Source organism: Neovison vison, chromosome 1 (genome assembly GCF_020171115.1).
Source record: "Neovison vison isolate M4711 chromosome 1, ASM_NN_V1, whole genome shotgun sequence".
Lineage (NCBI taxonomy): Eukaryota > Metazoa > Chordata > Mammalia > Carnivora > Mustelidae > Neogale > Neogale vison.
Genome location: NC_058091.1, coordinates 99203499 through 99217695, shown reverse-complemented (window position 1 = coordinate 99217695; position 14197 = coordinate 99203499). Strand labels below are relative to the sequence as shown.

General features: G+C 41.5%; 1 protein-coding gene across 1 annotated transcript in view; it reads left to right on the top strand.

The window, feature by feature from the left end:
- ELOVL5 (ELOVL fatty acid elongase 5) overlaps nucleotides 1–14197 on the top strand; it is a 76084-nt gene that overhangs the window by 48227 nt on the left and 13660 nt on the right. The window contains exon 3 of the mRNA XM_044252940.1: nucleotides 675–862. Coding sequence (XP_044108875.1) covers nucleotides 675–862 — 188 coding nt within the window. The remainder of the gene's footprint in view (nucleotides 1–674; nucleotides 863–14197) is intronic.

Sequence of the window (14197 nt, the reverse complement as noted above, 5' to 3'; positions counted from 1 at the left end):
GATCTCTCCTCCCCCTGCAGCATCTTTGAAAACAGTGTAGGTCTTTCTCAAGCTGCTGCTGCTCCTGTGGTTCCCTAAATAGTCACCGCACTGGTCCTTGCTACCTCACCCCTTTTTATTTTTCCTTAAAAAGTACTGTCCCCTCTGCTGTTGACCATTGCACTCATAGTAGATACTGCCTTTCTCATTGGGGTGACTGTGACTGTCGTTAAGCTGGATGAATAGCCCATTTTCTCTGAGTCTGCACCTGCTGGGCAGACTAGCAGACACTTCAGGTAAGGACTCCGGAGTTCAAAAAGACTGTCATTTGTGGAGTTCTATTATCTTGTGCATCAGTCAGCAGCTCTGGTCGGTAAATACAGTTAGTGGCAAATTTAGCTTTCTCCTTGCTTTCCTTAAGATTCTTTAGAATACGTATTATTTTTACTTAGCAAAAACCATGTATGATATGCACATTACTCAGAACACATAACAGGAGCTTCACCTTGTATGACAAATATTGAAAACTCCTGCTTCCTCTTCCAGTTGCTTCGTTGGCATTAGGAACTGGAGTATCAGATGACTATTATAAAATTATGGGGAGAGAAGATTTTTAATGTTTGGGGAAAAAAGTTGTAGTTGTTTTCATATCTGCCTTATTAATCACTAAATATTTTTCTTTTATTACTTTCCAGATACCAGAGTAAAAGGATGGTTTCTTCTGGACAATTATATACCTACTTTTATCTGCTCTGTCATATACTTACTAATTGTATGGCTGGGACCAAAATACATGAAGAATAGGCAGCCGTTCTCTTGCCGGAGAATTTTAGTGGTCTATAACCTTGGCCTCACATTGCTGTCTCTCTATATGTTCTGTGAGGTAGGTCTCCCCCTTAAATGTGCTCTGATCACCGTCCTGAATGGTGTTCCTAAATGAGGAAGGGCAGTTGTGTTGCAGGGTGGGATGGGAGAGCAAATACATTAATCCATTTTGAGTATGTTTTAAAATTGATTTTTCTAAAATGCCAGAGTTGTTTTATAAATATGCCTTCTAGAATATCTAAAATAGAAGCCTTTGCTATTGATTGTTTTGTGATGCTTCATATTATATTCAGAATTAAGTAGTTCCAGAAATACATTTATGCAGGCAGAATACAGGGTGGAAAATGAACAAAATGTGAAAAACAGATCTGTGAACATTTTATTATTTAAGCATTTAATAAATACAGGATTTTCATTTGGAGGTGGGAGAGGAAGGAAGTGGGTAGCAGTTGTGTTTGGTATGTTTTTTGGTAAGTCGGCCTCTTGCCTGATCTGATAACTGTAAATAGCTTTGAGATTTGACAAATTCAGTTTTTAAAAGCTAAAAGGAGTGTACGGTGAGATCTGCGTTTAAGATTTGAATGGTCTGTAAGTTTGGGCCAAATTATTTTTTCTATATAACTGGGATGTTGAAAACTATTATTTGAAGATCTCGGAGGCAGACATTATAGCTGAAATAAAAATGAAAGAAACTGGAATCAAAACTTAGGTCCTCCCTGTTTTTCATTGTTGTGTAATACAGCTTTAAGGCTAATGAGGTGGGGGGAAGCTGCCCTCTGAGGGTAAGCACAGTTTGTGTACGGTTTTAGGGGAGGGACTCCACCTTTCAGGCTTACAGTACAAATGTCTCGCAACCCAAAACTATTGTTCTATCTCTAGGTGGAGAATTTAGCCACATACAAACATTTGTAAGCACTCCCTTTTAGATTTTTAACCTTTTATTGTGGCTTTAATTCTCCAAGGAATAGTAAAGAAGAAGATAAGGGAAGTAGGGGGGAATTAAAATGAATCTTAAATTGGTGTTGAGAGGAAAGAATGAATTCCCCATCCGCCTGAGCCCCCTTCATCCTGCCTCCCTGTCTGTGTGCACGCGGTTGTGTGTGAGAGTGCGTCTGAGTGGTTACACCAGTGCAGAACACTCTGATCGTGAGAGATATTTATTGCACCTGTGGGAGGTCTGGACCTTGTTCACCTATGTATGTTTCATAAGCCAGCTAAAGAGTTTAGGAATAGAATGGTAGATGCTATTATCATTATGTTTATGCTTGATACTCTGTGAAATGCTTACAACCCCCTTTTTCACTTTTTCTGTCCTGTTCTAGAATGAAGGCAGTTTAATTAGCCTCCAAGATGGATATTGCAGGACTGGAGGCAGGGCAGTGCATAGGAATGACTCCTGGGCCCAGCACTGTGCACGTCTCTGTGTTCAAGGGACAAAGCTACAGCAAAGTGTCAGGTTTTTCAGAGTTAAATCGTTTACTTTCCCATAATTGATAGATGATACAGCCATTTCCTTAAGAAAGCTTTTGTAGAGTTTATTGTTATACATAGCAGTATTCTAGAGAAAAAATATTTAAGATTATTAAATCTTCTAGAAATTAAGGATCTGCCTTATGGGTTTCTCAAGCCCTGGAGATAGAGCCAGAACTTCGTAATTAACTTCTCTCAAACAGATCATTCTTGGTGGAAAGAGGGGAAGAACAGTGCTGTATAAATTGCTGCTGTGTGCATAGGACTGAATTTGGATGGTCCAGAAGCACTGTGGTAGGAAATACAGATTTTCCTCTGACAGCTTGGTGAGAACTAGACATGACATTGAGCCATCTGAGCACTGGATGAAGAGACCTAAGAAATAATACAGTGGAGGAAAACAGTCCTAACTGACGATTTAGAGTACGTACAATAGTAATCCTAAGGAGGCAGTAATTCTTTAATTTAAATCCACTTTCTAAAATGTGTCCAGAGCAGCTGTTCCTGAGTTGAAAATAAGCCCCACATTTTACTACTTGTTATAGGTATTTGCATTTGATTTTTGTGTGACTTTTTTCCCTGTATGTACATAAACCATTAGTAATACCATTATAACATATCCTTTGTCAAGTTTTTCATTTCCTCTTAGCTCCTGGTTTTTTTTTTGTTTTTTGGGGTTTTTTTTTTTTTTGGTTTTTTTCTTTTAACTAGGATTTATATTCCGTTGGCTGTTAAAACCTAGGAGGGAAGTCATGGAGTTTTATGACAGATCAAACTGAGGAGGTCGTAGATCCCAGTTGGGCCCCACAGTTCAGCAAAGTGTCCCAGGAACCATTTGCCTGTGGTCACACAGTTGGCAGAGTCTTGATTATTAGGCTTTATTTACCCTCCTGCTTATCTACATATTTGGGTCTGTAAGGAATTTAAAAAATAAATATGTAGTCATTGATAGTTCTGTTTATTTTATTCCGTGTGAATTCACAGCTGCCTTGGCAAGTTCTGGGCTAATACAAATAAAAGTAGCTGTCACTTAAAGGAGACAAAGAGAAATCTTAAAAGAAGAGAGATAATAAGGAAGTGAAAGGGGGAGAGTCACTATGAGTTTAAAATTACCAGAAGCAGGAAAATAAATGACAGTTTGAAAATTGTGAAACAGAGTTTAAAATCCAGAAAAAGTCTACACTTGTTCATAGTGACTGTGGTTGATTGTGAGAGAGTAAAAAAAAAGACTTGGATTTCATACAGTGTTCTCCAAAAAACGTAGTGTTTATTCTCAGGAAAATGATCGTAGATCCCTGATTAGAAGTGTATTTGAACAGTGATGTGTTTTGGATTAAAAATGCAGGACTTTATGACAAGCCTTTGGCTTTTACTTTCTAAATGAGGTGTTAACAAATCACAGTCAAGGGTCGCCTGGGTGGCTCAGTCAGTTAAGCATCTGCCTTTGGCTCGGGTCATGATCCCAGGGTCCTGGGATAGAGCCCCACATCGGACTGCTTGCTCAGAAGGGATCCAGCTTCTTCCTCTGCTTGTCGCTCCCCCTGCTTATGCTCCCTCTCTCTCTGTCACATAAATAAATACAATCTTGAAAAAAAATAAAATCACAATCAGTGGTGAAGGCTCAAATAATTTCATAGAAGAGAAACAGCTTAGTTTGTGTTAGTTTCTCAGCATTGTAAATCTGTGCCCTTTGTAGCAAATGTAAAATTCTTGTGTGCCTTTTCTACCCTTTGAGATGGAGGGCATATTTTGTCTTTATTGAAGCCCCCCCATGTTTCCCAAAGCTACCTGTAAGTCCCTGAGCTCCAGATTGAGAATGCCCAACCGTACAATGCCTGAGCTCCAGATTGAGAATGCCCAACCGTACAATACCAGATGTAGCTTCTCATGATGCAGTATATGTCCAAGCTGGACTCATTTCCATTGCCCCCCACTTCTTACTCCTTTTTTTTTAAATTTTTTATTTCTTTTCAGCGTAACAATATTCATTGTTTTTGCACCACACCCAGTGCTCCATGCAATCCGTGCCCTCTCTAATACCCACCACCTGGTTCCCCCAACCCTTCACCCCCGCCCCTTCAAAACCCTCAGATTGTTTTTCAGCGTCCATAGTCTCTCATGGTTCACCTCCCCTTTCAATTTCCCTCAACTCCCTTCTCCTCTCCATCTCCCCTTGTCCTCCATGCTATTTGTTATGCTCCACAAATAAGTGAAACCATATGATAATTGACTCTGTCTGCTTGACTTATTTCACTCAGCATAATCTCTTCCAGTCCCATCCATGTTGCTACAAAAGTTGGGTATTCATCCTTTCTGATGGAGGCATAATACTCCATAGTGTATATGGACCACATCTTCCTTATCCATTCGCCCGTTGAAGGGCATCTTGGTTCTTTCCACAGTTTGGCGACTGTGGCCATTGCTGCTCTAAACATTAGGGTACAGATGGCCCTTCTTTTCACTACATCTGTATCTTTGGGGTAAATACCCAGTAGTGCAATTGCAGGGTCATAGGGAAGCTCTATTTTTAATTTCTTGAGGAATCCCCACACTGTTTTCCAAAGTGGCTGCACCAACTTGCATTCCCACCAACGGTGTAAGAGGGTTCCCCTTTCTCCACATCCTCTCCAACACATGTTGTTTCCTGTCTTGCTAATTTTGGCCATTCTAACTGGTGTAAGGTGGTATCTCAACGTGGTATCCCAATGTGGTTTTAATTTGAATCTCCCTGATGGCTAGTGATGATGAACATTTTTTCATGTGTCTGATAGCCATTTGTATGTCTTCATTGGAGAAGTGTCTGTTCATGTCTTCTGCCCATTTTTTGATGTGATTATCTGTTTTGTATGTGTTGAGTTTGAGGAGTTCTTTATAGATCTTGGATATCAGCCCTTTGTCTATACTGTCATTTGCAAATATCTTCTCCCATTCCATGGGTTGCCTCTTTGTTTTGTTGACTATTTCCTTTGCTGTGCAGAAGCTTTTGATCTTGATCAAGTCCCAAAAGTCCATTTTCGCTTTTGTTTCCTTTGCCTTTGGAGGCATATCTTGAAAGAAGTTGCTGTGGCTGATACCAAAGCGGTTACTGCTGATGTTCTCCTCTAGGATTCTGATGTATTTCTGTCTAATGTTGAGGTCTTTTATCCATTTTGAGTTTATCTTTGTGTACATTGTTCTTACTCCTTTTTAAACATGTCAAACATGGCAGTCTCATGTTATAGGCATATAGGTATACAGGTATATAGGCAGCTGGTATATCCTGATATGGATCCATGTGGATCCATGCTCTCTTCCTACCTCTCACCTCTTGTGCCCCCTCAGCTGAGAGGATCAAATAGCTTGGTTTGTTCCAGTCCAAAAGGGAGCATCCCTATTGATGGGTCTGAGTCTTGTGCACCGATCCTGGGACTCAGCAGTAGCTGCAGGGGAAGCAGGGTCAGTATTGAATAGGATACTAGGTTTTGTACTGTAAGAACTGCTGTGCCCTTTCCTCAGGAGGAGACCCTTTGAGCTTCCAGCCTGCACATTATTTATAGTTCCACTCAACACCCCCAAGACTAGTTTCTTTCATTCTTCTGGTCTCTACCCCCGAGACACTCCCTCTTCTTTCAAGACCTAGGCCACCTCTGACAGTCTCCATCTCCTTAAGGATTCTACACAGTTCCCCTGGGAAGCCAGGAGCACACGGAGTCAGGACTTGAGCTCTACAGAGCAGTGATTCTGTGATTTAAACCTCTCTTGCCTTCCCACTGTTCCCAAGGAACATGACGCATAGCTTTCCACTCAGGTGTTCCGCTGGGTGTGGCCTCAGCATCCTGTCCCTCACACACTGATCACTGGCTTGTAAGATGGCTGTGATCTCAGTGTTTCTTCCCTCTGTTAATGTGGCTCCACCAAATGTTTCGTGAGTATTGGGGTAGAAAAAAAGCAAATGCCTAAACCATGGTTTTACTTTATTTAACAAAATCACAGATTACAAATAAGATTGTTTTTTTGAGTACTTGTTTGTGTTTTTTCCCTTGCAGTTAGAACTGTCGGTTTTGAATAGGGTGAGAGACTTCAGACATTTAGAACATTTAAAATGCAATTTTAAAACAGTGGTTGATAGCTGGATAGACGGATCTGGATTGGCATAGAACCAAAACTTCCTCTTTCTTCCCCATTGTATTTCTTACTTTAAATTGTAATTTCAAAACTACTTCAACATATGGAAAGTATAGTCACATAAATGATATCTATGTGCCTCACAAATATTGACCTTATATTATTGGTTTAGATTATTTGTTTTAAAAAGAAAATATTAGGGGTACCTGGGTGGCTCAGTTAAACCCCCATGTTGGGCTTACTGTTCAGCAGGGAGTCTGCTTCTCCCTCTTTTGTCTGCTCCCCCCACCGACACTTTCTCTCTCTCTCCCATAAACAAATAAAATCTTTAAAAAATTATTAAAATGCATGTGATAAGCCCTGGGTGTTATACACAACTGAAAAATTGTTGAACATTACCTCTGAAACTGATGATATGCTATATGTTGGCTAATTGAATTTAAATTAAAAAAAGAAAATATTATAAAAATGCATCTGAAATACAGCCCCTTCCCAGATACAACTTTCTTCTGAAGTTCATATGTTTCTTCTCTAAATATGTTTTTATACTTTCTGTACATGTGTATATTCTGGGAAATTTTAAAAATTTATGTTAATGGCTTACTGTTTATACTCTTTCAGGTAGCTTTCTTTTAGTGAATATTAAATTGTGAGATGACTCCAAGTTGAATCATAGAGCTTTAATTTAGTTAATTTCTGTATTATTTCAGTGTTAGAATTTAGTATACCATTTTAGGAAGTTTTCTTTACATGAACGTACAGATTTCCATTGATAGTGTTGTATGGAGTACTCTTGGTCTCCTTGTGCAAGTGTGATTTTTTTTTTTTTAACTAGATACACTAGGACTTTAATGACTGAATCTGATAGTCTCTTTTCTTTTAGTGGGGAAATGTAACCCATTTTCATTTAGTGTAGTGATTATTTTAGAATAATTTCTATCATCTTTTTTGTGTGTATATGTTTTCTGTGTCCTTTTTTTCCTTTCCTATTTTCTGTTGAATTTTTGTGTTTATTTTTTCATTTACTGATTGAATATTCATTCTAATTCTGTATTTTAGTGTTGTCCATAAGTTCTTAATATGCCTCCTCAACTTCATAAAGTCTATGGTGAATTCTTATTTCCACCCTCCTGAGTCATACAGGACGCTGGAAGTTCGCTTGCTGATCCCCCTCTCCTGTGTGTCTCCATCGCATTTCATCCCAGCGTTTGTTAAATGTCCTGCACTGTTTTGTCCTGCACAATCTTTGCAGTCAGGGCTTGCTCTTTGCTGTGCTCACTCCTGATCTGTGAAATCCATTCCTCCCTTTGAGGCTCCGTTTCCTTCTCCTGGAGTAGTTCTTTGCTGTGAAGACTCAACTCTCAGTCTCTGTTTGAGCATCATTTTTTAAAAAATATTTATTTTTTTAACAGAGCAAGAAAGAGATCACAAGTAGGCAGAGAGGAGATCACAAGTAGGCAGAGAGGCAGGCAGAGAGGGGGGAAGCAGGCTCCCTGCTGAGCAGAGAGCCTGACACGGGGCTCCATCCCAGGACCCTGGAATTATGACCTGAGCTGAAGGCAGAGGCTTATCCCACTGAGCCACCCAGGCACCCCTTGAGCATCATTTTATTGGTCTTTAGGCATAGAACTCTAGATGAAGTTATTTTTCTCCTGCACTTTAAAGATTCATTCCAGAATCCTGTTTTTGTTCATTCACAAGTAATCCTTTTTTTTCCGGGTAATTTTTAAGTTGCGTTCAAAAATAAAACAGTTGTGTGCCTGGGTAGTCATCTATTTTTATTTATCTTGTTCAGGACTTGTGAGCCTTGGGTCTGAGAGTTTACATACTTCATTAATTCAGGAAAGTACTCGGCTCTCATCTGCTCAACTCCAGCCTCTCCTCCCTCTACTATTAAACACGTGTTAACAGTCCCCGACCCTACATCGTCTCTCCTTGTATTTGTGCCTCATTATCTCTTTCTGATTCACTCACATTTTCATTTGTGTCTACTCTGCTGTTCCATCCATCTATTGAGTGTTCAGTGTAAACGGCTACCTGCTGTTTATTTTTGAAGGTTTGCCACTTGTCTCTCCTCCCCCCATCACATAACATAAGAGTATTATGGGAGTTTTTTTGTTGTTTCCGTGATCTAGATACGACACTTATCTCCAAACTTAACCACTTGCTTTCAGCCACATCTGTGAGGTCAGAACTCTAGAAATAATTATTGAATCTACATTAAATCTCCTCTTTAAAAACAAAATGGTTTGTCTGATATCCTGGGTAAGCACCCCAAACTAGTATTGCTGGGTGGGGTCATCTCAGGTAAGATGTCTTCCTCAAATACAGGAAAGATTCTAAAAGGACTTAAATGTAAACTAACGTCCTCTTTTCTGCATAATGTTTTGGGGAGGGGGCCTCACTGTATAATTAGGCATCAGTGATGATGGACTTGGTGTCTTTCATGGAGCATTTCTGTGGGTCTTTATAGTTGGGGGAGTTGGTTCTGCTTTTGTTCAGTTTGCTGCATTGCCAGAACCAGAAGTCAGTACTTTTTTTCTTTGAATCTTCTTTTGAAGATTTCTGATGCTGCTTTATTGGAAAGATGAAAGAAATTTGCTGGGTGGGTGTTTTGCTTGTACCTTCTAACCCCTCTGTCACTGTGGGGTTGATACAGCTGAAGCATCTCCCCAGGCACCTGACAGCCTGTTCTTCCCTGGGCTCTGGCTTTGAAGGTCCTGATAGAACCACAGAGCAGTTGCTTTGGAAACATTATATTCTAAACTGTCTTGTTTTTCTTTCCCTTCAGACCTTCCGAAAATAGAAATGTTATTGTGGGGAAATAGCATTTGGAAAAACACTTAAAAGACCTGGTAGTTGGATATTGAATTTTATTTTAATTATGTTTACCAAAGTACTTCAAAAAAATTTTTTACTATTTTGCTTTTTCTCCTTTAACAGAGGTACAGAGAAATTGAAACATGTAGTGAGATTAATATTTCTCGGAAAGGCCTAATCATTGCCTTAAAATACTTCTCACTCTTAGTTCCCTTGCAACTAAAGTTCCTTGCTCAGAATGAAGCTTTTCTCAGGGACTGGAAGCACCCTGCTCAGCTATGTTCCTCTCACTTTATCTGGCACTGCCCTGAGAGAATGCCCTATATTGGGCAAATGGAGGAAGGGTGCAACCCAGACAGCCTTCCCCTCTCTCCTCACACCCAACAGAAGAACAAGGATTACCTTCTAGTAGAGTGCAAGCTTTGAAGTTGGTTCAAAGCCCGGCCTGACTTCTCTAAACTGACTCTGTAAACCTTTGGTAACTTGGCCACTTGGAGTTGGGGTACCAAGGAACGTGTCACTGGACAAATCCTCAACTAACGCAGACTTAATCTGCAAAACCAGAGTCGGTAGGTAGCCTGGAGAAGTCTCTTTAAATTATGCAAAGGATGCCCTGGCCGGGGCCTCAGAATACAGGAGGAGCTGCACTGCTTCAGACCTAATCGTGGGAGTCGTGGGCCTTTGTTCATGGGCAGCAGAAAGAGCAAACATCTGGCTAGAGTCATAGCAGAGACTTCCATAGTGCTTCCCATGCCAGGTCCTGGGCTAACTCCTTTACTGTTCCTTGGACTGTCATCACCCTTTCTGCAGAGAGCACATTCCCAGGGAGGCCTGGGATTCGGATCTGCGCCTCAGACCAGTGTGCAGTACAGTCTGGAGATGCTGAGTCTTGGCTTAAGGTTTTCCTCTCCCTAGCCACTTATAATCCATGAATGACAAAACGAGCATTTGCAGAAGCCACTCCTCAGGAGGCCTGAGAAGTGAGAAACTAGGACCGGCAACATACAAGGACAGGGTCTAGGGTTCAGGGGAGAATGCCAGACATCCCTGTTTCAGCTTGGGCTGAGGACAGGCTGTTCCTTTGTGCTTTGTTCTAAAGGCTTCTCTAGTGTACAGAGCCTGTCCTTATGACTTAACCAAGAGTATTCCATTCAGCAGTGACCCATGGGTGTTCCTGGTCATCAGGAAAACAAAACAAAACACTTCTGGAAGTTGTGAGTGTGAAATTATTTTAATGAGCATCCTTATGGCCTGGATGTGAAAGATTTGAAATGCAAAGCTTCAGGCTTTGACCTGACTCTGTTTCATAATAGCACAGCCAAGAGCAGGTAGTTAAGCCCTGAAAGAATGAGATACTTTAAATTTTGGAGCAGCTGAGGTTAATTTTAAATCAAATCTGCTGAAGTAAAGACGCAGCGAAAGTCTGCTTTTCCTCAGATTGCTTCATGGATAGAGTACCCCCATTGTGTTCTTGAATTATTAAGGATTCAGAAACAAGTAAGGAAGGTCCGAGGAACATGGAACTCCTGTTTGAGATTGCAGTTAAACTGAGGACCCGAATACCTGGGTGCTGGTCCCAGTGGTGCCACCAAAAAGCCATGTGACTTTGGGGTATCCATATCACTTCTCATCTCTGTTTCCTTATTTAAATCATGGGCTTGTAGCAAGTCTAAAAAATACACACTTCAGCCATTCACATAGAAACAATATAAACTGTCAACCACCCACATACTTGGTATTACTTGGAAATGTCCCTGGGTCCTCTTCTAGATGCAATTTGAATTCCAGTATGGACAGTCTCTTCTTACTCTTCTTGGATAGATGTCTGCTTAGGGGTAATAATCACACAGCTCTCCAGGCCTTCCTCACTAAAAGCAGCCAGGCGTTTTGGAAAAGGGTTATCTTGTGGCTCTGACATCTAGAGATATTGGGCTGAAAGGCTGTGATAATGGCCACCCAAGATGACATTCTTCTGCTTATTCTTTAAATGTTAAATGACCTTGTCTCTTGAGATGCTTTGGTAGAATTCCAGAAAGTGCCCTGGAAATGGTTATCATGCTGAAGGTCATACCTTATTGGTGGCTGTTTGTGGTGTTAGATGAGAAGTCACCTGTCACCGTTAGAAATGATTCACTCCATGAGCTGCGTCACCCAGACCTAGCTGTGATACTTGCCTGATGTCTCTTCTTTAAATGAAAAGATGCATCGAAACCACCTTAGGTTACTGAATTTGTCCCATAAGAAGAGAAAGCTGCTAGCTCAGCTATAATTCCAGCTCTTTCTGTGCCCCTGGCCTAATTAAAGTTTGCTTTACTCCACAAAGGAGAAAGCACATATGGTTTGCAGTGGTGCTCTTTGTATTTTGATTACTTGGGAAAAGCCAGGTCGAGTAAATAATACCATAATGTACGCTCCATTGCTCTTGGAGTAGCTGGTGTTGTATGGAACTGCACGTAGCAGCAGGCTGTTCGTCATGCCTCTGTTTTCCTTCAGGTACAATCATGTGTGCTCCTGAGCAGATTCCCAGGAGCCCAGGGTAGAGGGACCTAGCCTTACTTTCCGTGCCTCATCTTTGTCCAGCCTCCTGGCCCTCTGGCTCTGCAGTGTCTGCAGCGGTGTGTTGACTTTCTGGGGACCAGAGCAGCTCTCTGGAAGAAAGCCAGACCCAAGCCCTGAAGGGAAATGGTGGCCAAGGTGACTTCGACTAGATCATTGTCTCCACTGACGTGGTCCTAGGGGCGCTGGAAGGAAGAGCTTTGCAGAGCCAATGCTGTTTCCCTCTTAATGGGGAATGGAGGGAGCAGAACCTTCTGACACTGACCCATTGTACACAGAATTGGTGAGAGTAGTCTTAGGTGAATTAACTTTAACTCAGGGGCTTGGTCCTTGTTGTTATATTATTCTATCCCTTCTGAAGCTGAGGATGTGTGAGAATTCAACTCTCCGTTTCCCCCAATTTGATGGGGACCGGTTTTTCCATCTTGTGAACAGAACTCGGATGAATAGTGTCAAATCAAGGTTTCACTAAAATACCTTCTTGTGTTTCAGTTTCTCCATTTGCAAAGCAGAAATGACATCTTTTTTGATTTGGGGGTAGGTTTTTGACTTTTTTGTTGTTGTTGTTCGTTTTTGGTTTTTTTGCTATGAGTAATATATTGAGCCTCTATTTGGGGGTGGGGTGTGGTGAGGCAAAAAGCAGGGCCTCAGATGCTTTGTTGTTACTTTAGCAACTGTTCAGTTCCTCTTGTGTGCAGGTCCCTGTGCTGGGTTCTGTGCATGTGGGAGCCCCAGTCCCCAATGATGTAAGCTGCCCACAGAGCTTAAAACAGACCCTTTAACAAAGGGCTAAAAGGGAACATATGAGCAGACAACTACAAGTCGTGGTAGGGTGAGCTTAGAGGAAGGAGGACAGACTTCAGACTGGAGGTCCAAGCAAGCAATCACGAAGAAATGAGGATTTAAGGGGCACCTGGGTGGCGCATTCGGTGAAGCATCCAACTCTTGATTTTGGCTCAGGTCGTGATCTCAGGGTTGTGAGATCGCGCCCCATATTGGACTCCGTGCTCAGCAGGGAGTCTGCTTTAAGAATCTCTATTTTCCTCTGCCCTCTCTCTCTCTCTCTCTCTTTCTCTCTCTAAAATAAATAAATAAATCTTTTTTAAAAAGGAATTTTAAGCAAACTTTGAAGGATAGTTAGAATTTTAAGAGCTAGAGATGGGGGTACCTGGGTGTAGATGGCATTCCAGTTGAAAAGAATAAGCTAGTGGTCACTGCTAGCATTTGTTGGGTTTATCCTATGTACCAGGTTGAGCAGGGTAAGCATTTGTACACTCCCTCCATCTCATTTACTTTCACGGCAGCCTAAAGAGGCGCAACTGCTGTTTTTACCCTCTTTACGTGAAGAAATGAGGTGTATAGAGAGGGGTACAAACATTTGTCTAAGGTCACCTGGCTAAATGCAGGTTGCTAGGAATTAAAGTACTTCTGGCTAGTGCCCAAACCTGTGCTCTTTGCCCTTGGCCATTGTGGGGTGGGTGAGGAGCAAAAGGGGTCCTTCTGACTGTAGGTCAGGGAGCTGGGAAAGAATGTGAATGCTGTGCCTAGGATTTAGGATTGTGTTCTAAGGAAACTGGGAGTCACTGAAGAGTTTGTTTTTTGTTTTTTGTTTTTGATTTAATTCTTTTTCAGTGTTCCAGAATTCTTTGTTTATGCACCACACCCAGTGATCCATGCAATATGTACCCTCCACAATACCTTCCACCAGCCTCACCCAACCTCCCCCTCTCCTTCCCTCCAAAACCGTCAGTTCCTCAGAGTCCACGGTCTATCATGGTTTGTATCCCCCTCCGATTTCCCCCAACTCCCTTCTCTCCATCTCCCCATGTCCTCCATGTTATTCCTTATGCTCCACAAATAAGCGAAACCATATGATACTTGACTCTCTCTGCTTGACTTATTTCACTCAGCATAATCTCTTCCAGTCCCGTCCATGTTGCTACAAAAGTTGGGTATTCATCCTTTCTGATGGAGACATAATACTTCATAGTGTATATGGACCACATCTTCCTTATCCATTCGTCCATTGAAGGGCATCTTGGTTCTTTCCACAGTTTGGCAGTTGTGGCCATTGCTGCAATGAAAATTGGGGTACAGATGGCCCTTCTTTTCACTACATCTCTATCTTTGGGGTAATTGCCCAGCAGTGCATTTACAGGCTCATAGGGTAGCTCTGTTTTTAATTTCTTAAGGAATCTTCACACTGTTTTCCAAAGTGGCTGCACCAACTTGCATTCCCATCAACAGTGGAAGAGAGTTCCCCTTTCTCCACATCCTCTCTAACACTTGTTGTTTACCGTCTTGTTGATTTTGGACATTCTCCTTGGTGTAAGGTGGTATCTCAATGTAGTTTTGATTTGAATCTCCCTGATGGCTAATGATGATGAACCTTTTTCATGTGTCTGTTAGCCATTTGTATGTCTTCTTTGGGGTAGTGTCTGTT